The sequence below is a fragment of the Struthio camelus genome, chromosome 11 (assembly GCF_040807025.1).
Source record: "Struthio camelus isolate bStrCam1 chromosome 11, bStrCam1.hap1, whole genome shotgun sequence".
Lineage (NCBI taxonomy): Eukaryota > Metazoa > Chordata > Aves > Struthioniformes > Struthionidae > Struthio > Struthio camelus.
In genome coordinates, this window is record NC_090952.1 from 24,210,158 (window position 1) to 24,230,550 (window position 20,393).

A 20,393-nucleotide genomic window follows, 5' to 3' on the forward strand; every position below is an offset into this window, starting at 1 on the left:
CTTTCCAGAAAATACCGTCAGTATTTTGAATTCTGTAGCCAGTGCTTCCTTTTTATCGGATGCATTAGGCCTCTCATATTACCGTTACTAACACAAGAAAGAAATTTGTATTTTAGACAAATAAAAGTAAAACTTTCCAGACGCTGCCTTTTGGTTTCTCTTGTGCCTTAGACCCTCCGAGAGACACGTGACGTGTTTGTTCAGTGTTTTATCCGTGCTTCCTTTCCGCCCGGGGCCGTGATGTGATTAGAGAGGAGACGGGCGCTGTGCGTTCGAAGGTAACCGCGGCGAACAAACGGAGCGGAAGGCGACGGGCGGCCGCTTTTGTGGCGCGCTGGTGCCCGAGTTAATTTGCCTCTTTCAGCCTCTGTGTCAGGGATCGCTCTGAGCGTGCCAGCGCAGGGCGGCAGCGGTGCCGTCCCTCGGGCAGCGTCTCCGGGAGGCGCCCAGCTCTGGCGGCGGGCTGCGCCTCTCCCCGGCCTCCGGCGATGGCAGCCGAGCTTGCTTTCAACTCCGGGAGCGCTGAGTAGATTTAGAGGCAAGAGGACCGCTCAGCAGCGCGCTGGGTCCCCGGTCGCCAGCCGCGGGCCGGCAGCGTTGCTGCAGAAGGGGGCTCCTACCGCCCCGCCTGGCTCCAGACCGCCGCTCGCTCTGCAAGAGCCGCTTTGGCCGCCCTTTGCCTGGACCCCGCGCTGGCACCCCGCGCCGTCCGTTCAGAAAGCGAAGCGGAAAACGTCCTCGCTGCCCGCAGCCGGCCCAAGCGTCGGCCCTCCGTGCGTCCTCGGCGTGCCCGGGGACGGCGCCGGGGGTCTCGCAGCTGCCCCGCGATCCTGGCCCCGGAGCCGGGGCCGCGGGCTCTTCCTCAGAGGCGACGGAGACGGGCGCCGGGATGCACGGGAGCGACAGCAGCGGGCCGCCCGGGGTTATTCTGCGATCCCCGGGAGCCCTGCCGCGGTGCCCGGCGGCTGGAGCGGCAGCGAAGCCCGGGAAGACGTGGGTGACTTGCATCTCTCCGAACCCCCGCCGCGGGCGAGTTTGGCCTCAGCGCCCAGGCCGCTGCAACGCGGAGGACGGCAGCTTGCAGGGCTTGCAGGGTCCTCGGCCGACTGAATCAGCTGCGGGGCGGACTCGCTGCGGCAGGGCGGGCGCCCACGGCCCCCCGCCAGCGCCAGCGCCTGCCCCGGCGGGAGACGAGCCGAACCGTCTCACGAGGTGCCAGCTGCGTGGCTGCGAAGGGACCCCGCAGCGGGTCAGGAGTCGGACTCCGGGTCGGGGGAAAGGAGCTTGCAAAGAGGCATTTCCAGGGCGCCGGGTGTGCTGGGCGTGCAGGAGCGGTGCTCGCGCCTGCCGGGCCCTCCGCGCCCGCCCGCCGGCCTGCGCCTGCACCGGGGCAAGCTGTCCGCTTGGAGAAAAGACAGGCCACGTCGCAGACGGGTTACATAACTGTTTCGCTGTCATTAGCCTGCTTGGCCGCCTTCGCTTCGCAGGTTAATTGGCTCCTTTTGTGTGTCAAGGCCACTTAGGACTTTTTTTTTATCTACAAACGACTGCCGCCTAGGCTGGTGACACAATTAAACGCCTGCTTCGTCTCTGAAAGCCAGAAAGGACGGGGAAAGCGGAAGCGTTTCTGGGGGTTGCGTGTTTCGCTGTCCCAGCCCCGGGGCCGCTTCCTTCCTCTGGGAGAAACCTCGCCGGAGGTGTTGGCACCGCCTTTGCTCGGCCTCGCCACGGCTGCGGCGGGGGGTCCGGCCGCGGCCCGTAGCGCTGCCGCTGCAGACCGGACGCCGGGCCGGGGAAGCGGAAGGGGCCGTGCGGCCGGGGCGCCTCGGCGGAGGGGGGGGACGCCCGCCAGCCGGGCACCCTGCGGAGCCGCTGGGAGGCGTCCCGAGGCGGGCGCGCTGCGACGGGGACGGGTCCGCCGCCCCTGCCCTGAAGTTCGGGGGAAGCCCTGCTAAGCGACGGGCGTTTCTCATCAAGGGCGCGACCGGGGCAGCCCTGGGCCGGGGATGCGGGGTGGTAGCTGGGCCCGGAGGTAGGAGGAGGCGGCGGGCCAACGCCAGGAGCGCTGGCTCCGCGCCCGAGCCCGGCCGTGAGCAAAGGTCTCCGCCGGTCCAGGCCCTTCCCGAAATTCATGCGGGCGAAAGGTCCTGGCCGCGGGACTCAGCACAGGCAGCGGCCGCTTTGAGGCGAGGTGCGACACGGCCGGTCTGTCGCGGGCCGGCTGCGGGGGGGCATCGCTGCGACGCCGTTTGGACGCAAGGGAAAAGGAGAAGCGGAGCAAGAGCTGCCAGCGCTGCTGGCCCCCGCGCCCGGCCGTCCTCGCTGGGCGCGCTCGCTCGCCCTCAGCTGGGAACTTGCTTTAGGGATGAAGCTGGATTAAAAAAAAATCTGAGCGAGCTATACGTGAGCCGGCATTCATGGCATGTGTCATTCGGAAATATTGCAGCACCCAGCCTATGTATCTTCTTCCCCTGGCCTGGGGCATGTTTGTGTAGGAAAGCCACGTTTAATAAAAAAAATCTCCATTCAGTTCTTAAGCTGTTTGGGCTTCAGTGGGAAACCCAGGGAAAAAAAAAAATCTATTTTTCGAGGTTTGCTCCGATGGGCCTCTGTGGTGCAAAGCCAGACAGTTTTTACGCAGTCTGGACTTTGTGCCGGATAAATAGATCATTTTGATCTATTTATTATGAGAAAAGGGAGAACGGAGGAAGAAACCGCTTGGCTAATCCCCAACGAGTTGCGGATTTGAAAGCTCCTCTCCAAAGAAAGCCGGTTAACCCTTCCTAGGAGGGCGGCGAGCGGAGGACCAGGCGCCGGCCAGGCGGCCCCGGCGGGGTCTCCGCTGGCCGCGAGACTGCGCCTTGCTCTTTCCGCCTCGTTGCGCCTTTTCGCAGGGTCGTCGCGTTGAGCTGGCCGCTCGAGCTGCCGCCGCCCTGGGTCCGAAGGCGGCAAGGCGGCGCGAGGCTCAGCGCCGCGGCCTGGGCACGCGGCCCCCTTCGTCCCGCAGAGGCGACGCCGCTTCGCTCCGGCGCGCGTTACGTGCTCGTATATGTTTCCTCCCCTCCGCGCCCGTCGCCCCCCCTCTAAGCCTGCCGCTATAATCGACGCGGCTTTCGCCGTTCTGGGAAGACGAGGAGCGTTCGCTCCAGAGCCTCCGCGGTTAAAGTCCCACCCGGCGCCGAGGGGGCGAACCGGCACCGCGCACCCCGACCGGGGCCGGTTCCGGCGTTTGCGGAGTTTGAACGGGGTCGTTGGGCTGGTGCCAAGGGCTGGAGGGGGGAATTTAAGAGCCCGGCGCTGCCGAGAGCAGACCGGCTAGTTGCGGTGGCTGAACCCTCGTCAAAACAAAGCCGGAGGGCTGCCGGCCGAACCGCCGGACTACCGAGGGCTGCAGGCGAGCGAAGCCCGGGCTGGGCCAGCGCGGGGCTGCTGCGGGCACGGGGCGGCGGCGGTGCGGACCTCCGCTGGGAGCCGGCGGTGGGACAGCAGCCGGAGCCACGCTCATAGCCGAGCTGCTAACAGCCTGGTACGCACCTGCGGCCCTTCCTGGAGCCGCCGCCTCTGCTCCCGGCGCGAGGGCCGCGCAGCGCGCGATAGGGAAGAATTGGGCGTGGGATTAAATACCGGGAAAAGGAGAAGAAAAGCAGAAAGGCGGGGACAAGGAAGGCCTTAGGGATGAGGCGGATAGGTGAGATCAAGGAGAGCCAGCCAGGTCTCACCGAGGGCGAGAGCATCCGGAGGCGGCCGGCGCGGACGCGCCTCCGGCCTCTGATTGTTCGTCGCCCGTCGGAGCCTTGGGCAGCTCGACTCAGCTCGTCACTGCGCTACAAGGAACCCGTCAAGGTAAAAGCCACTTACTGAAAAGAAGAGAGAAATGTTTTCACTTATTAAAATCAATGTAACATCGAAGTCTTTTCTGAAGAACCCCCCTTTGGGTTGAAGTTTGCACTTTTCTCTCTCTCTCTCTCTGTGCAGCGGGAATAAAGCAGAGCGTTTCGTTCCAGTTGGGAGCTGGTTCATTGCGTCAGCGCACGTCGCGCCCAGGTTTGCACCTTTCTGTAGCGTTCAAATCGCAGTTGATGCAGGAATATCATAAAAAAGGAAAATCCACGGGAATTTTAAAAGAGCGTGGGACCTGCTCTGTTAGGATTCGGTTTTTAAGTGCCTTATTTTTACAAATCTTAAATATATCTTGACAGTATGTTTACTTTCCTCCCCACGTTTCTTGTCACACGGGTGTTTAAAATAACCAGCTGCTCTTCTCGCTTGGATCATGCTAGCGCAGGCCGCGAAGGACAGTAAGGAGACAGCTCCGTGTCCAGGGCAGAGGAGCGACCAGGAGGCAGGCTCCTTCGCTGCTCCGTCCCCATCCTTGCCGGCAGCCGTCCGGAGGGGGGGAAACCCAGCGCCAGATGCCGATGCTGCAGGAGACGCAGCCTCCGCGGGCGCTCCCGGGCGGAGAGGGGCAGCGCGGAGGCGACGGGCCGGCGCAGGGAGCCTGAAGGTAGCGGACCGAGCCGAGCCGCTCTGCCAGCCCGGCCGCAGGCTTTTCCCAGGATGCGGAGAGGGTCCCCCCGGTGCCACCGGCCGGCTCCTTGCCCCGTGGCCCCCTTCCCCGGGCTGCCTGAAGCCGGTGGCTCTGGCCCTGCGGCTGGGAGCGGAGCTGGGCGAAGCCGCAGCTGGTTTTGCCCCACGGCCGGCGCGTGCCGCGGCGCTCGCTCCAGGGCGGCTGTGCAGAGCCGGGAGAGCTCGGCGCCAGCTTCCCCGGATGGGGCCGGACTAAACAGAGGCGCTTCCCCTCCGCAGAAACGCCGTAACCTGCTCTTGGTGTCTGTTATGGTCCCGTGCATCCCCAGTTCTGCCCCAGGGGCATTTATTGCACTGGAAGAAGTCCCTTTTCTTTAAGTGCCAGCCTGCCTTTCGGGGCTACTGAAATAACGTCTGAAAGGTGGCATAAGGCAGAAATGAGAAATTTCTGAGAAAGGCCTTCAAAATTTGCCTCTGAGTCATCGCCATGTTGGCTGGAGAAGCTGGCAAAGACAAGTATCTCTGCAGGCAGCGCAGCCTGAAATGGCCCCGGAACAAGAAGACTTGGCCAGGTGAACGTGTCCAACCCCTAAAACATATTTCACTGTAATCTGAAGGAGCCGAAATACAAAGCTGTCGTTACAGTTAGGTGATTGGTACGACAGGACCTCCTCAAAAGAGCCCGATGTGAGACCAGCGCCCGAGTGCGCTAGGAGCTGCCGGACCCCGAGGAGCCGGTCCCTGTCCTGCAGCTTACATGCTAAATACCTTCAGGCACAATAAGTGCATTAGCAAAACCTCTGGAAGAGGTGAAGAAATGACACTAGGTCTTAACCTAGTTTTGCATACATTGACACACATTATGCGCCCAGCTAGATGGTTTTCATTGGGCAACTTAGGTGAAATCCAGGCTACCCCTTCTGGGTATCTACCCGGTCGTCTTTGCTCAGCAGTTTGCTGCAGTCATCCTGGCAGAGAAGAGTCTGTTTTATAGTTTTAACACCGTGAGTCTCATCCAGGAGCCAGTCATTAATTACAGCGCGGACAGCCCGAAAGCGGCACCGGCGGCAGCAGGGCTGAGCTCACGCAGTGGCCCGGACTGGGCCGGGGAGGCTCCGGCTGGCAGTGAGGATGGCGCAATCCCACGCTGCTGAAGTCACCCGGCCGCAGGATGCTCGGGACGCTCTCACCGGCGCCCAGGGCTCGGCCGTGCTCCCCTCTGCTCTTTCCCTGGGCTGGCTGTGCAGGGCAGCGCCCTGCTGCAGGACCTAGTGCTGGGCAGGAGCTGTCTCTCACCGTCACAAGAGGGATTGCAATTAATCCTGGCCCTCGCTCATGCCGTCTGTGCGTTCCTCCAACGCCGCTGCGCGATCCGTGTCTTTGCAGGTCAATTTAGTAGGAGCCGGCTTTATTGCTGCTGGCTGCAGGCACGGCACGCTGCGGCCGAGCAGCACCAGCAGCAGTCCAGCGCTGCCCGGGCGCATCTGGGAGGTTTGTTTCGGGGCGGCGAGCAGCAGCGTGGCTGGAGCCCTGGGCCTTTCAAGCACGCTTGGCAGGCGCCGGGGAGAGCGCGGCAGCAGAGATTAAACAAGGCCTCCAGCCTGGGATGTGCTGCACCTTGCAGGTGCCGAGACGGCTGGAGTGAGGCAGCAGCGAACGGGAGTCATCGGCACACGGTGACTCTACGTAGCTTGCTCCTGGCTTGGCTGTTTATGGAAGATGCAGCTATTCCCTCCTTGAGTTTCGAAACCTTTTACACCGCTAGGTACTGTTGTACATCCAGCTATGTGGCGACACGCAGGATGAAGGGAACGACTCGCTGCAAGGGTAATAGACAACAGGGAACACTTTGAGAGAGACCTTTTTTGGTGGGATGTAAACAGGTAAGGCCAGCCATGAAGTTGGGCGCTAAACCTCCAGGAATCTAAACTGGCATTGATTATACACTGAGGATCTGGAGGGAAAAAAAGAGTTGGTAATCCTACATTACGAACTGCACTGCCCCATCCATCCAAGAGCCAGTCGCTCTGGGTAGAGTCTGACCACATCAAAACATATTTGGTTTTCCTTGGTTCGCCCCCTCATTGTGCTCTCTGCCCCACTTTCTTTCCCTCCACCCATTGGTAACACAATGGACCAGCAGTGCCACAAAGGCAGGCACAGAATGAACCTAAGTGACCGTGTAATCTTATTATTGTAACCCTCATCCTCCCTTTCCCCTTTTCTCCCTCCTCCCCTTTGTCACTGTCACTTATTGTCATGGTTAAAATTAGACTGGAAACTCCTCTGCAAGGGACCGTATCTTTCTTTTCTTTATCCTGAGCACCTTCAATGCACTAGGTACTTTGCAACTGCTCGTGATTTATAATAAGGTTGAGGTAGGAGGCAGCCTGTTTTAATGCTCACCTCTTTACATCTTCGAGCTGATTCACCAGCCACATGAACATCTTCCATCCATGCACACATAACTCATGCCAGCAATTCACTTGACAAAACAATTTCAGAGGCAAAGGAAGGAGAGGTGTTATTCCTTACATGTAATAAAGACGAGTGACTCAAATTTGGTGTAACTTATGTAAGACTTGCTCTGACAGCTAGAAGCCCTCTCTGAGTTTTCCCCATAATGGACATAAATCCTTTTTGGAATGAAAGTGAAGAAAATAATGCCACTTACAAAAATAGCCACAAGCAGAGCCGTCTATACAGTACCTTAACTGCATCTCTGGAAGATGTTTTACCTTGACCAGGAAGCTCTCTACGGTCTGCTGGAAGCCCAGGAAGAGGCACAACACAGCCAGCAGCCTCTGCAGACTTGCAATCAAATAGGTGATACACGGAGGACAGAGGACAGGGACAAATCCCACCTATTACATATATCTGCTGAAATTCTGCAGACCGTGACAAGCAGCTATCTCGTACCCAGAAAGAAATGTGATCATGTTAGAGGGCGGCTTCTCGTAGGGCGAAGCACTTTGTGAAAACAATTAGGTTCTGAAGCGACTGAGGAACTTTGCTTTAAAAGAAAAACAGCTATTCGTTATTTTTAGTTACTTCCTGTAAACAATGGGGGAAATTCAGTGATGGGGGAAATTCAGAAAATGACAGGGGAAGTATTTTGTCTGGGAAATGCTAGGGATGGGCTGTAATATCTAATACTTTAGTTTGGCACTTTATTGAAGGTTATTTCAGCAGCTTTGCTCCTGTTCTCAATCCCTTACTGACATCTGGCGTTTGCTGACACCTCAGACCGTGTGTCAGGAGAGCGGGAACGATGATGCAGTTCAAGCCATCAAGCAACGCGGAGCCATAAAACACTAGTTTATTGTTGTAGAGAGTTACTGCTGATTCTGTAAGGCTTTTCATGCAAACAACTCTGAGCAAAAGAAAATAAAAGCAAAACGGAAAGCCTCTGTGCTGTTTACAGAACATCTGATAGTGTTAGGAAAGTACATGACAATCAAGCTATAAAATTTTGTGTCTTTTGCTGTAATTATGAAGGTCACAGGACAAAGATTGTAGGGAGAGCTATCTTTCATTAGACCAATTTATCTACAGCATGCCTTCAGGCATGTTAAATTATGATTATGTTACACCTCCTCCCTGCTAATCACTGTCTATTCCACAGGTTTAAGCCACCCGCCTCGCTCTTTCCCCTCCACACTAAGCACCTCTCCACCCCTCTCTTCCTCCCACTGTACCAATATCCAGAAAAAATCCACACTAAGCACCTCTCCACCCCTCTCTTCCTCCCACTGTACCAATATCCAGAAAAAACCAATACTTTGCTTCCTGCCTGGAGCCTCAGGGGTGAGTTTTGCTTCAGTAACAAGTGCTGAGTAAGAGCTGGCCAAAACATTCCTACAGACAACTGCGTTTCTGGAACTTATGCTGGGATTAAGAATGGTTTAGATAAAGGAAGATTCTAGTCTGAAAACAGAAATCGGGAGAAAGTTAATTCTTCACAACCTTTTATACACAAATAACTGTAAATAAGTTCCTAACATTGTCACTATTTAAAAGTCTGAAAACATGTGATGCTGTTTTTCCTCCTCTTTCATGCTGCCTTAATTTAATCTCTCTGGAAAGAGAAAGTGTGCGGGGGAGGGATGAATGGTAATAGAAAGTGATTTAAGAAATAAAGTAACATTTGCAACCCACAACTCCAGAACTAAATCATTCCTGTAAATACCCAGGTGACGCGGGAAGCCCAAAGGAGTTCCCCCCACCGGGCAGGAGCTGCCTTTGCCCTCCCAGGAGGAAGCTGACGGGACGATGAGACCTTCTGCACCAAGGCCAAGACCCAGCGCCGAGTGCCTCGGCGGGGCAGTGTCCCACGGGAGGCAGCCCGCGCCTGGCTGAGCCTCACCAGGGAGATGTCCCCTTGCTGGGCAGACGTCCCCTGACCAGGGAGACGTCCCCTGACCAGGGAGATGATCCTGCGCCAGGCCTAGGGAGATGTCCCCTCATCAGGGAGACGTCTCCTTGATGGGGAGATGTCCCCTCACCAGGGAGATGACTCCTCACAAGGCCTGGGGAGATGTCCCTTCACCAGGCCCCACGGAGACATCCCCTTGCTGGTCAAATGTCCCCTCACCAGAGAGACATCTCTTCACTGGGCCCCACGGAGACTTCCCTTGACCAGAGAGAGGTCCCTGACCAGGGAGAGGTTCCCCTCACCAGGCCCCATGGAGACATCCCCTCACCAGGGAGATGTCCCCTCACTGGCCCCACTCCTCGCACCAGGCTGCGCCACTGCGTCCCTCCCAGGCCCGGCACGAGGGGACACTCGGCCTCGGCAGGCACGCAGGAGGCTGGGACCCTGGTGGTGGCCACAGAGCCCAGGGACCACCCACCCCTCTGCCCCGGGGCCAGGCCGAGCGGCTCCCTCCGGCCTGCCCGGACGGGTGTGGAGGGGGCTGGGCAGCGGCCATGTTTGCCTTCTACCCGCCCTGCAAGGTAAGGCAACAGGAGGACGCCTCGGAGCCACACGCTAACCGGTCCCCCGGAAGAGGCAGCAAGACGCCTCGGTGCCACTCGCTAACCCGTCCCCCGGAAGAGGCAGCAAGACGCCTCGGTGCCACACGCTAACCCGCCCCCCAGAGGAAGCGGCAAGACGCCTCGGTGCCACTCGCTAACCCGTCCCCCGCGCGTGTCCCCGCCCTTCGCGGCCGGGCCCTGCTTCCGCGGGCAGTGACGCAGCACCTCCCTCCGGCCGGTGCGGCGCTATTTGGCGTCCCCCCGGCTTAGCCTCCCCCCGGCACGGCGCGGCCGCGTAGCTCCCAGCCCGGATGTGACCCGGGAAAGCGGGCGGGGAGGGGCAGGCTTCCGGGTGCCTCAGCATAACCCTACCGGGCGGGGGCGGCGGCTGCCGGGCGGTTCCCGAGGCGGAGGCGAGGCGCGATGGAGTGAGGCGGTGCGGTAAGGCGCGGAGCGGGGCGGCGGGTCAGGCCGGACCGGACCGGACCGGACCGGACCGGACCATAACGGCTATCTCTTCCCTCCCCTCTCAGGACGGCGCCGGAGCAGCTGGGCCTCGCCCTTCTCCTCAGGCGGGCCGGGGCTATGCGAGGGCCGCGCTGCCGCCTGCCCTAGGCCCGCGCCGCGGCGGCGGGCCCGGCGGGGGAGCGGCGAGCGGCAGCGGGGCCTCATGCGGGAGTACAAGGTGGTGGTGCTGGGCAGCGGCGGCGTGGGGAAGTCGGCCCTGACGGTGCAGTTCGTCACCGGCACCTTCATCGAGAAGTATGACCCCACCATCGAGGACTTCTACCGCAAGGAGATCGAGGTGGACTCGTCCCCGTCGGTGCTGGAGATCCTCGACACGGCCGGCACCGAGCAGTTCGCCTCCATGCGCGACCTCTACATCAAAAACGGCCAGGGCTTCATCCTCGTCTACAGCCTGGTCAACCAGCAGTCCTTCCAGGTAACCGCTGCCCCGGCCCCTGCCGAGCGCGGCGGCCGAGAGGAAGTTTCAGGCTTAGCTTCCCCCCACCCCCTTTCCGGAAAGACAAAAGCGAAAATGTCTCCTCAAAAAGTACTTCCACGAACCGCCTTTCCTAGTGGAAAAGTGCTTGCTCGGCAGGTACTTATCAGGGTGCCGCCGCTGTTACATCCCACGCAGTGTGGGAGAACAGTCGCCAGCTCCCACTTCCCCAATAGAAACGCTGCTGGCAATCCCCTTTTATTAAGAAATCGCTCGATATTAAAATCCAGACTTCCCTTTTTGCTGAAGAGGAGTGTTTCTTTGCTTGATCTTAGGGAGCGGGGCATGTGCTCTTCAGCTTTGACTTAAATAAGCTCTGATTTCCCCCCCCACACACACACACCCCGAAACCCCCCATATTCCAGTGTAAGCTCTATGCTTTTGCAGTGTAGGTGGTGTGCTAGAGAAGAGAAGGAGGCCGTATGTGATAACTTGTGGATCTGGATTCCTTTTGTACTATTAAAACTGTTTCAAAAAAAAAAACCCAAAACTTATCAGCCAGTAACTGGTTTAAGCTGCCCCTAGGAATGTCTTTATTTCTGAGGAATAACTGGGTTTAGCAGCCATGCATGTAATGCAGGGATTTGCAGCTTCTGCGTTGGCTTCAGTTGCTGGTTTGGGTGTATTCCAGCTGCTTGGCAAAACCTTGCACACCCCCACTGAAGCAGAATGTTTGCTTCTGCTGAAGGCTAAGCTTTATCTTAGTAGAGGCCTCAATATAGTTTCAGTGCAAGCTGAAGGCATACTTTTCTTTGGAAAACAACAGCAGTGGCATTGGGATGCTTCTCCCCTCATTTTCACTTATTTTGGAACCTGAGTGTTCCCCATTATTCAAGGAATAGGCACACCGTTAGTAATCCACCCTGTTAATATTTAATTAGTCTTGTCTGTCTGTATGTTTACTCCATAGCTGTTAGGTGTAAACCACTCTCCACAGTTCTTTTAAGCAGTGGCAACTTCAAACACTCAATTGCTTTGTCTCAAAACTATGCAAGAATCTGTAGAGGTGAGTCCTGCTGATAGTAACTTAAAACATTCAGAAGGGCAGAGGAGGCTGACTCAAACTTTAAACGGTAAACTCCTGATGTTAGTTCAGACTTGAATAAATGCATCTCTAGGTAATAAAACCTCCTTATAGCATCTAATTTGCTTACTTACATGTGACTAAATGTGTTTACAATGAATCAACTTAAGCGTTCCAGAAGCGAGAAGACTGTTCGCTAGCTTCCTCAAGCTGTAAGCCAAGCACAGACTTCCTAAATGATTGTGTAGTAATACACGTATCGCTACAAATGTTACAAATCTGCTGGCATTTAGATTTGAGACAAAATTCTCAGCAGAACAGAGATCTATCTGCCTTGAAACCAGTCGTACTGTATCTTCCTCTAGCTGAACCAAAACTTTCAGAATACAGTAGTAACTACATATATACACATTTATAAAGTATGCATTCATATAAACCGGAAATATACTTTTATTATTATTATTAAAGATGGACAGTGAACTTCCTCTGCCTGAGTTCTAGATCCACATGGATATGAATTTAAGAAATCTTCTAAAGTATTTTCAGTTGCCTGTAAGGGTTATTAAAATGCGTTTCTGTAGTGGCTGAGGCAGTTTCATGTGATTACTTATGCATACTAACCAGTCTGATTGTTTGATCAGGACATCAAGCCAATGAGGGACCAGATTGTTCGGGTGAAGAGATACGAGAAAGTTCCTCTGATCCTAGTGGGGAATAAAGTGGATCTGGAGTCGGAGAGGGAGGTCTTATCTGCAGAAGGCAGAGCTCTGGCTCAGGAATGGGGCTGTCCCTTCATGGAGACATCAGCCAAGAGCAAAACAATGGTGGATGAACTGTTTGCTGAGATCGTCAGACAAATGAACTATGCCTCCCTGCCTGAAAAACAAGATCAGTGTTGTACAACTTGCATCGTCCAGTGAGAAAAATTAAGAAAAACCTCAATCATGGCCATACAGAGCAGGTTGGTTGAACAGTCATAACTGAGGTGCATGATCATGCTGTTTAAGTAAGCAGATAAAGTGGGACAGAGAGTCTGAAATTAAGTAGTCTAACCTGGAGGTGGCTTTCCTCTGAAAGAGATGCAAGCTTGTGGATTCAGTTGCGAATGCGTACTTGAGTCAAATGGTCGTCTTGCATTACTTGGGTAGGGTTAATCAGGGAACGTTGCCTTTACCTGTAGTAACTTTACAATGCGGCAGAGTGTATGACCTCATCTGTCCCTATTTTGACTGACAGTGCTGTATTTGACCTAACCTTATCCTTAGTAATGTGTTGGGATGTTGCAGTAGGATTCACCATTGGTTGCAGTTAATATCTGAATTATTTTCAAGTTAATGGGAATTACCTTGGCGTTGAGTAGGATCATTGTGACTGTTTCCCACTAACTGTGCTGAGAAGACTTTGAGCTTATTTAAATAAATAAAATAGCTGGGGTACAGAAACTGAATGTACTTACAGTATGCTTTTGCCTTATCAGTGGAGTAAGTTTGAAAGAGAACTTCCCTGAGCTGTGAGGAGTGGCTTGAAGCCCGCGTGCACTAGTCAAGGACATGTGCAAAGTAGTCCTCATCTGAAAACTGAGCAGACAACACACGATAAAATGGCTCCTTATGCGCAGCTCTTTCCCAGTGACTCATAAGAGGCGGGGCAAGACAGCAGATTGTTCAGAGGGCTTTTTAAAAAGCTTCCCCCTTCTCAGTTGCTGCTTTGGCTTCCTACAAGGATAGTTGCTCTTGGCACTTCACAGGCACAGTGTTCCCTTTCAGTACCATAATTTGGCTCTCACCTGATTGTGTAAATGGATCTGCTCCTCCCCTGCAAGTGGCAATGTTGTCATCTCTGCGGGAGGCAGTTCTGTAACCCCCTGCTCTGCCTTCCTGGTAGTAGTCCGTAGCCGTGGGTGTGGTTTCACCATTGGCTTAAATCTGTGTTGCTGAAAGGGACTTGGTATGCTTTGTGAATGGGCGTGCCATGCAGTCAGCTGATCCGTCTGACCTTCAGTTTGCTGTGGCAGAAGAGAGATCCAAGAGAAAGCGACTTGATGTGTTCTCTAACAGCAAGTGCTGGTTGAAGGAGGGCATGAAAATTCAGGAGAAAGAACTGTCCCTTTTGACAGCAACAGTCCCTTTAAACTGATTGAGGTTTAGGCTTTGACTGCCATGTTTGCTACCCTTGTGTGAGTCAGAGGAGCTTTTTGTGTCTGAGTGACAAAAGGGAAAATAGGTTGTTACTGGAAGCTTTGGACTACGTATCCACTTCACTCTCTGACCTTTCGCGCAAGATTAAAGTCTCAAAACTCATCTTTGAGATTGTTGTCAAGTGCTTTGTGAGTGTAAAATTTTAGATATTCCTGACCCTAGCGCTGTCATACTAAAAATAATACACAAGATTTTTATCTCCAGAAGCTGTGAAATGAGGAAGGGCTCCTGATAAGTGTAGGTTCAACACTTGCTTGCTGAAAGGCAAGCAAACTGCTTGTGTTAGAGCAGAGAAAAATTAAACAAGTCTCTTCCTTGTACACTAATCCCCAGTGCCTGCAGAGCTTTATAGGATTATAGGAACTAGTAAATCAAAGGAATTGCTACTAAATGCTGCAGGGTTAATATCACTTGCAGTAATGCAGAGTTTCAGCTACTTCTGAGGCAGCTTCACAGATAAGAGTATCTGGACTTAAGGTATCGTGCCAAAGGTTATGGCAATCCCCTGGCTCACTAGTGATTCATCTCGTACAGGATGCTGTTTTCAGCTCTGGCAAAATCAGGTCCTCTATCCATGAAATCTATACTCTCAGAATTGCTTACTCTTAAGGGAAGCTTTTTTTTTTTTATAGTCTGCCCAGTTCTGGGCTTAGCATTAAATATCAAGATTAATCTTAAAGATGAGATTTGGGTGGGGAGGGGGTAATATGTTATTTCTTTGAATCCTAACTTATGCCTAGGTGCAGTGTTTTTTCTAAGCAAGACGTGCTCTTGTTTAAAAAAAAGAAACCTCGGTTTTCTTATGCCTTTGACCTCTTGGGATAGAGGATCCTAAACTTCTGTCATATGAGTTGCCTCTCCTTCATTCTGCTCAGCTCGTAATGTCATACCATTTCTCTAGCAGCAAAGTCATTCCTTGCTTATATGGAATATTGCCTCTGCCCAACATAGTCTCTTCACCTGTGCCAAGCCAAATAAGTCTCTTTCTTAAGCATCTTCCTACTCAGTTCGGATCTCTCTGTCTGCAACCTCGTTCTTATTATTAGTCTTGCCTCTTCCCAGGCTTCATCTTCCTATCTCTTACTTCAGCCTCACACTTTTGGGTTACTTATTCCTTCCTGGCTCCTCTTCTGTCCTTGTTCTTTGACTCTGTAGGTGTAGTATCTCGTTAACGTTATGATAAGCCTTTGCTGCCTGATCACTTCTATCTGATGTGGTCTAGTGTAGGAGAGCCGCTGATGGTGTCTTCTGATAGTTGAAGTCAGCTCTGTAGGGATGAGTGTTCTGCTTATCTATGATCCAAGGGGATGATTGCTCCTTCTCAAACATCTGCTCTAGCGGTGACCCTTTCTAAGTAAAGCAAAACAAAGAAAGTGTAACCAGCTCTCTGAAAGCCTGAGTGTAAGATGTGGGCTTCAACTACAGTTCTGTCCTCACATCATCATCATCATCATGCGAGTTCTGTGACTTCTCAGTGTGCAGAACTAGTTTTAGGTCTGGATCAGCTAGTCAATTCGGAACGAAGTGCATAGAAGTAGTTTGCTTCTCCAGTTCTGATGGAGAAACTAGTGTGTAGGGTGCGTGGAGTATATGTTGGACCTCTTCTCATCAGTCTTTTAAGTTCTGAAGGCCATTTTGGTGTCAGTTTAACTCGCAGGTATTGCTTAGTTCTTTTTGATACTAATATATCGACCTGTCTGTTGACAACGATGTTGAAAACTGGCTACTACTCAAACTTTTCAAGAAGTGGAAGGTAGCGAGGCTGAGCAGTTAAGTTATCTCAGAACTTTGACTTCTTAAAGTTCCCTGCCACAGGATGCTGAGGGTTAAAGTCTCACTACAAACAAAGGAAGTTTTTGGCCTTCCAGAAGGTATGATGTTGTGTAAGTGTGTCTCAAAGACATGATGGAAGAACTTGCTTAAATCACTGTTCCAGTCAGTATCCTTGGCTGAAATAAAGGATGGACTGTATAACTACAGTATGCTAACCACTATATTCTAGAGTTCCTTTTAAGCATGCGTGCTGTTTGCTGCGTCCTGTTCCCTGCCCCCCCCACCCCTTTCCTACTTCTGCAGTGGTCTTCTGTCATCTCACTGCATTCAGAAATCTGAGATTCCCAGCAGCTGCTCTCTGTTGCATGTTCCAGTATTTCTCTTGAATTCTCAGTATGGCAGTGTTTCATATCTCGCATCTTCTCTCGGCCAGTGTGTGAAGTCTTCTACAGAAGTACTGAGCAGATTTGGAACACGTTAATGTTGGGGTAAAAGACTGCTGATTAGTGATTTGTCCCCTCCTTTTGTGAGTAACGGGCTCTAGTAAGCGCTGAAGGAAGAGTATCTCTCTCTGTGTTTACGCACTGAAAGATACTGTCTGTGTGACTATGCAGCACAGACAAATTTATCCTACGAGGTTCTTGCTTGCCCCTCTGCCCTGCCTTCTTGCAGAAGAGAGCAGAGAACACTATAGGCATTTTGTGGGCAAGTAAAGCTATATCAAGTACTACATGGTGCCAGTTGTAGTAGCTAAGGACAAGTTAAATGGAAAGATGAAACCTCGGACCTGGGAAGTCCCTAAGCTGCAAATATTAGGAGGCTGGAAGAGTATTTGGAGGAAAATGCCATTGCTTGCTTCCTCTGTTCTTGCTATCCTTTTCTGACTATACAGCTATGCGCGTTGGGTTCAGGTGGAGTTTCAGGATAGATCACTTGTTCGTTAACTGTTTGTAGGCTAGATGAGGCTCTAAAATTCTGCTGTGGCAGCAGCTGATTTTTAAACTGCTAGGATAAGCAGCCCTACGATAAATGGTTTGCCTTTCCCATGCTCTAAGTGAGGATGTAGGAAATGTTAAGCTTGTCTAATCCATCCCCATTAAAAGCTGTCTGATTGTTGCAGTTTTAGTAGTACAGGAGCACTTACTGTTTGAAATTCGTTGACCTGCAACAGTGTTGAGGGGGAACTCGCCCAAATGGGTGAGAATTACTGTTAGGTGGCGGGGGAACAAACGAACAAAAAAACCTTGGCTCTCTGCTCTTGCCAGTACCAGAGTACAGCTCCTGAATCTTAGGGTGCTTTTCCATTGTAAGGCAAGGAGGGGAACTCTGACTTGTGTCCGTGTCCTGTAGTAAGGAACTGTTAAGCGAGAGCAAGTCAACAGCTGAAAAGAAACTATATCAGAGGACACATAGGATCCTGCCACAGAGAAATGACTTTGAGAATAGAGAAGATGCTCAACAAATTCCCTGAAAAGCCAAACATCAAACTTTAATGAAACGTATGCACATGCATACAAAGGACTGGTTTCCACAGGCTTTAAACTTTGACTGAAACTTTTAGGCCATCTGTGCAGATAAATCTTACGAAATGCAAGCAAGTCATCGGAAATACAAAGATGTATGGGTCACAATGGTGGAACTACTTAATGTTTTCGTGCTTGACTCAGCAGTGTACAGCTCTCTCCCCACTGAGGTGAACTCTGGTAAATGCAATTTTTTTATATTAATGTAGAAGATCTGAAATGTTGAAAACTCAAATATTGACTGAGTTAGCTGGCTCAGCTACGTGTTCCCAGAATATGTGCAAAACGCTGTTGCTTCGTGTTCCTGAGTGATGCAGTGCTTCACTTACCACCAATGCTGAGCCCAGTATATGCATCACTGTACAGAAGAACTGGAATTCTCTGGTTGTTTCAGATCTTTATAATAGCTGCCCCTTTGGGATACTGAACTGCTTTTGCAATGTTCATAGTAACAAATCGTTACTTATTTGCCTTCTTTATTGCCAGAATTGGTGAAAAAGAACTTCAAGAATGCTTCTGTAAAAATAAATCGGTGCTTTAGAACTCGGTAGGGAAAACTAGCTGTTCCACACTATGGGAAAAGCTGAATTCACTTGGAATGTATATGGAATATGGCTTTCATTAGCAATTTTGTTTAACTTGCAGATAAAACTCAGAGGAAACTTGCACAGATGCTGCTTTGGAGAACTGTCAGCCCAGGTTGCAGAGCTGAGCCTTGGTAAACCTGTCTCTATTACAGCACATTGCCATACATCTAAGTGCATAAGGTTGGTGGCCTCCAGGATCCACACACCTTAACCAGAATGCTTAGCATGTTTACCATAAGTTTAAAATCTGTTCTTTACCTTTCAGTCCTTTTATAGCTTTCTAAGTTCATATAATGGCTAATATGCAAGAGTTCATTTTTAATATTTTAATTGATTTCTTTAATCAATTTCTGAACTTGTATTTATTAAATACTTAAACTCAGTATTACCTACTCAATGCCTTTTAAAAGAAGAGAGTTTTAATGGAGAATAAATTGAGCCTTAAACAAATGGTTACTTCTGTATATTACCTCGCATCAGTGCTTATTTCTGTTTGCAAAGTTTTCTCCTACAATGTAGTTGGTCATTCTTTGAGACTTTTTGTTTACGCGTGACAGTGTCATGAAAAGATACTGAAGGCACCTCTGTTGTATGGATGTAGTATCCCTTTTCTTGGCAAATGCAGCTGTGATAATTGTGTAACTGGTCTGATTTGACAATAGAGATTACTTGGAACGGGATGTAAAGTCTCCAGCTGCCTTTTTTCTTCTTGCAATCGTGGGTTTCTTAAACTCATTAAATCAAAAATGACAATTGTAGCATTGAAATATGGCAGCACGCTTTTTCTTCTACTGAGTTTATGAACTTGCTTGTTTACAAATAGCTTCTTCATGCCTTTGAAAAGGGATAATGTATCCTCTAAAATGGGCTGTATGCCTAATCAGAGCTAGCTCAGCTTTGCCTGGCACATTAAGTGACATCTAGTGGATCTCTGCACATGTAAATCTAATGCAAATAAGATCACTTTACATTTTATAGTTCCTAATATTTGTCTTTCTGAATAATATTTTAAAGCAATATTTGTTAAAGTTTTCTTGCACTGTCACAAATTGCTTTTTAGGTTTTTTTTTTTTTCCCAATAAACAAGTTTAATATTAGAGACAAGTTGGTGTAATGAGGGGAAAGCACCAGGTTTCAGTGATACTAACTGCAAGCGTGCTTTAAACAGCCATTGCCTTCCATATTGTTTACCTGATCAACATATTTTCTCTGAATACTTGAAAATTTTAACAATAACACAGGTATAAAGAGCAGAATGAAAATGTACAAAGAACAGATAATCTTTTTGTTCAATTTTATTAACATGTTGCATACATGAGAGCTTTTTCTAGCAGTGGTTTAAAATGTGTAATTTTTTTTGCAGAAGTTTAATAACTGCAGCTCACCTACTGCACCAAAGTTCTAGGTTTTTAGGAGCCCAGCTTTAGTCATTTGAACATGCTTCTAGAAATGTACATTTTTTTTTTCCCTGTAATAGCTAAATAACTTTGAGGAAAAGCTCTAGTAAAAGCAGTGATGGATACATGAGGTTAAGCAGTTTAAAACTCACGAAATGTATTGTGGATGATGGCATTTAAAACAATAAAAGATCACTGGTACAGTATCTCAACATTAATGTGTTTTATTGGTAATAATGCAGGCTGACTTTACAGTATTGAGCGGAAGTAAAGATTCTGGCTCTACATTCAGTGATGAATTTGAATCCTGAAAAGAAGAGAACACCAAGTTTTCTGCTTGGGTACCAAAACATCTAATTTTCTTGTGGGGCTACTTGAAACTTTTTTCTGTTGTTTTTTTTTTTCCCCCGTTTGTGCAAACTTCATAAACAGGCTGAGGCTAATACTTAAGTTTGCACTTTAATATCAGAATTAAACCAAACCCTGTATTCAAAGTAGATTTTTTAAGTGGTGTTGATCTTTTTTGTAGAGTGCAAGAAAGTAATAGGAAATAAAAGTAATTCATAAAGATCTTAGTTTTCCTTTGTCTAAGGGGGGAAAAAGTTGGTTAATATTAATCAGTGGTTCATTCCTATGGGTAGTTATCAAACCAGTGTTCATTTTCATTGACCTCAGTGCGGGAAAAAAAAAAAAAAACCCTTAAAAAAACTTGAACTAGCTTAGAGTGACAGGACTGGGAAAACGAGAGATGGTTTCTTCAGCACACTTTGGGGGGAAAAAGGGACCAAAAGTTATTTTAGGCTTCCTCAATAGATTGCATGTGAAGTTGCTTATTAGTATAAGAGGCTAATAATAAATGCAATATGTATTGTCTTTACTATGGCATCTGTTTAGGAGTTGTTCAAATCACTGCAGTAGGGCTCTGCAAATAAAAATGTAACCTAACATCATGTATCTAATGTACTGTATCTTTATCAGTAATAGGTGAAATCTGGAATAACAAGTGCAAAAATGGAACAATTACCTATAATGCTTTGTTTAAAAAAAATTTTTTTCCAGTAGATTTCATTCTTGTCATTTTGTAAGACAACCCTACAGTCCACCTGTTTGTAACTTTTTTAATAAAATAGATATCTGTATTACCAAACTGGGGTGACTAGTCTGTTTTCAATGTCTTCTTTTAAAGTGGGCCTCACAGACAAGCCATTTATTTAAGGTACTGGTTATTCTAAACATATAAACATAGTAACTGCATCTGAATTGTCATGAACGACTTCCTCTAGCTCAGGGAAGTGGGATATACTGTTGTGCCCAGACTGGGGAGGGTAAAGCTCGCGCTGCCTTAGGTGCTCTGAGTAGAGGATGTGGTCTGAGGCCTGCGCGT

The 20,393-nt window shown here is 50.3% G+C and overlaps 1 protein-coding gene and 1 long non-coding RNA gene across 3 annotated transcripts; one reads left to right on the forward strand and one right to left on the reverse strand.

Moving 5' to 3' along the window:
* Positions 1 to 1,592: 1,592 nt before the first annotated feature.
* On the reverse strand, positions 1,593 to 9,611 carry LOC138068818 (uncharacterized). The gene is made up of 3 exons (XR_011143569.1): positions 8,256 to 9,611; positions 6,934 to 8,195; positions 1,593 to 6,346 (listed from the first exon to the last, which is right to left on the reverse strand). It is a non-coding gene; the product is annotated as an uncharacterized lncRNA (long non-coding RNA).
* A 201-nt stretch (positions 9,612 to 9,812) lies between these two features.
* On the forward strand, positions 9,813 to 20,156 carry RAP2C (RAP2C, member of RAS oncogene family). Of its 2 annotated transcripts, none has more exons than XM_068957685.1 (4): positions 9,813 to 9,945; positions 10,038 to 10,447; positions 12,173 to 12,492; positions 17,671 to 20,156. In XM_068957685.1, exons 2-3 carry the CDS (start codon positions 10,175 to 10,177, stop codon positions 12,449 to 12,451), a joined length of 552 nt encoding a protein of 183 aa, XP_068813786.1. In that variant the 5' UTR covers positions 9,813 to 9,945; positions 10,038 to 10,174; the 3' UTR covers positions 12,452 to 12,492; positions 17,671 to 20,156. The 2 variants fall into 2 exon arrangements, with proteins under 2 accessions (XP_068813786.1, XP_068813787.1); XM_068957686.1 differs by having other exon boundaries at positions 9,914 to 9,940.
* Positions 20,157 to 20,393: the final 237 nt, after the last annotated feature.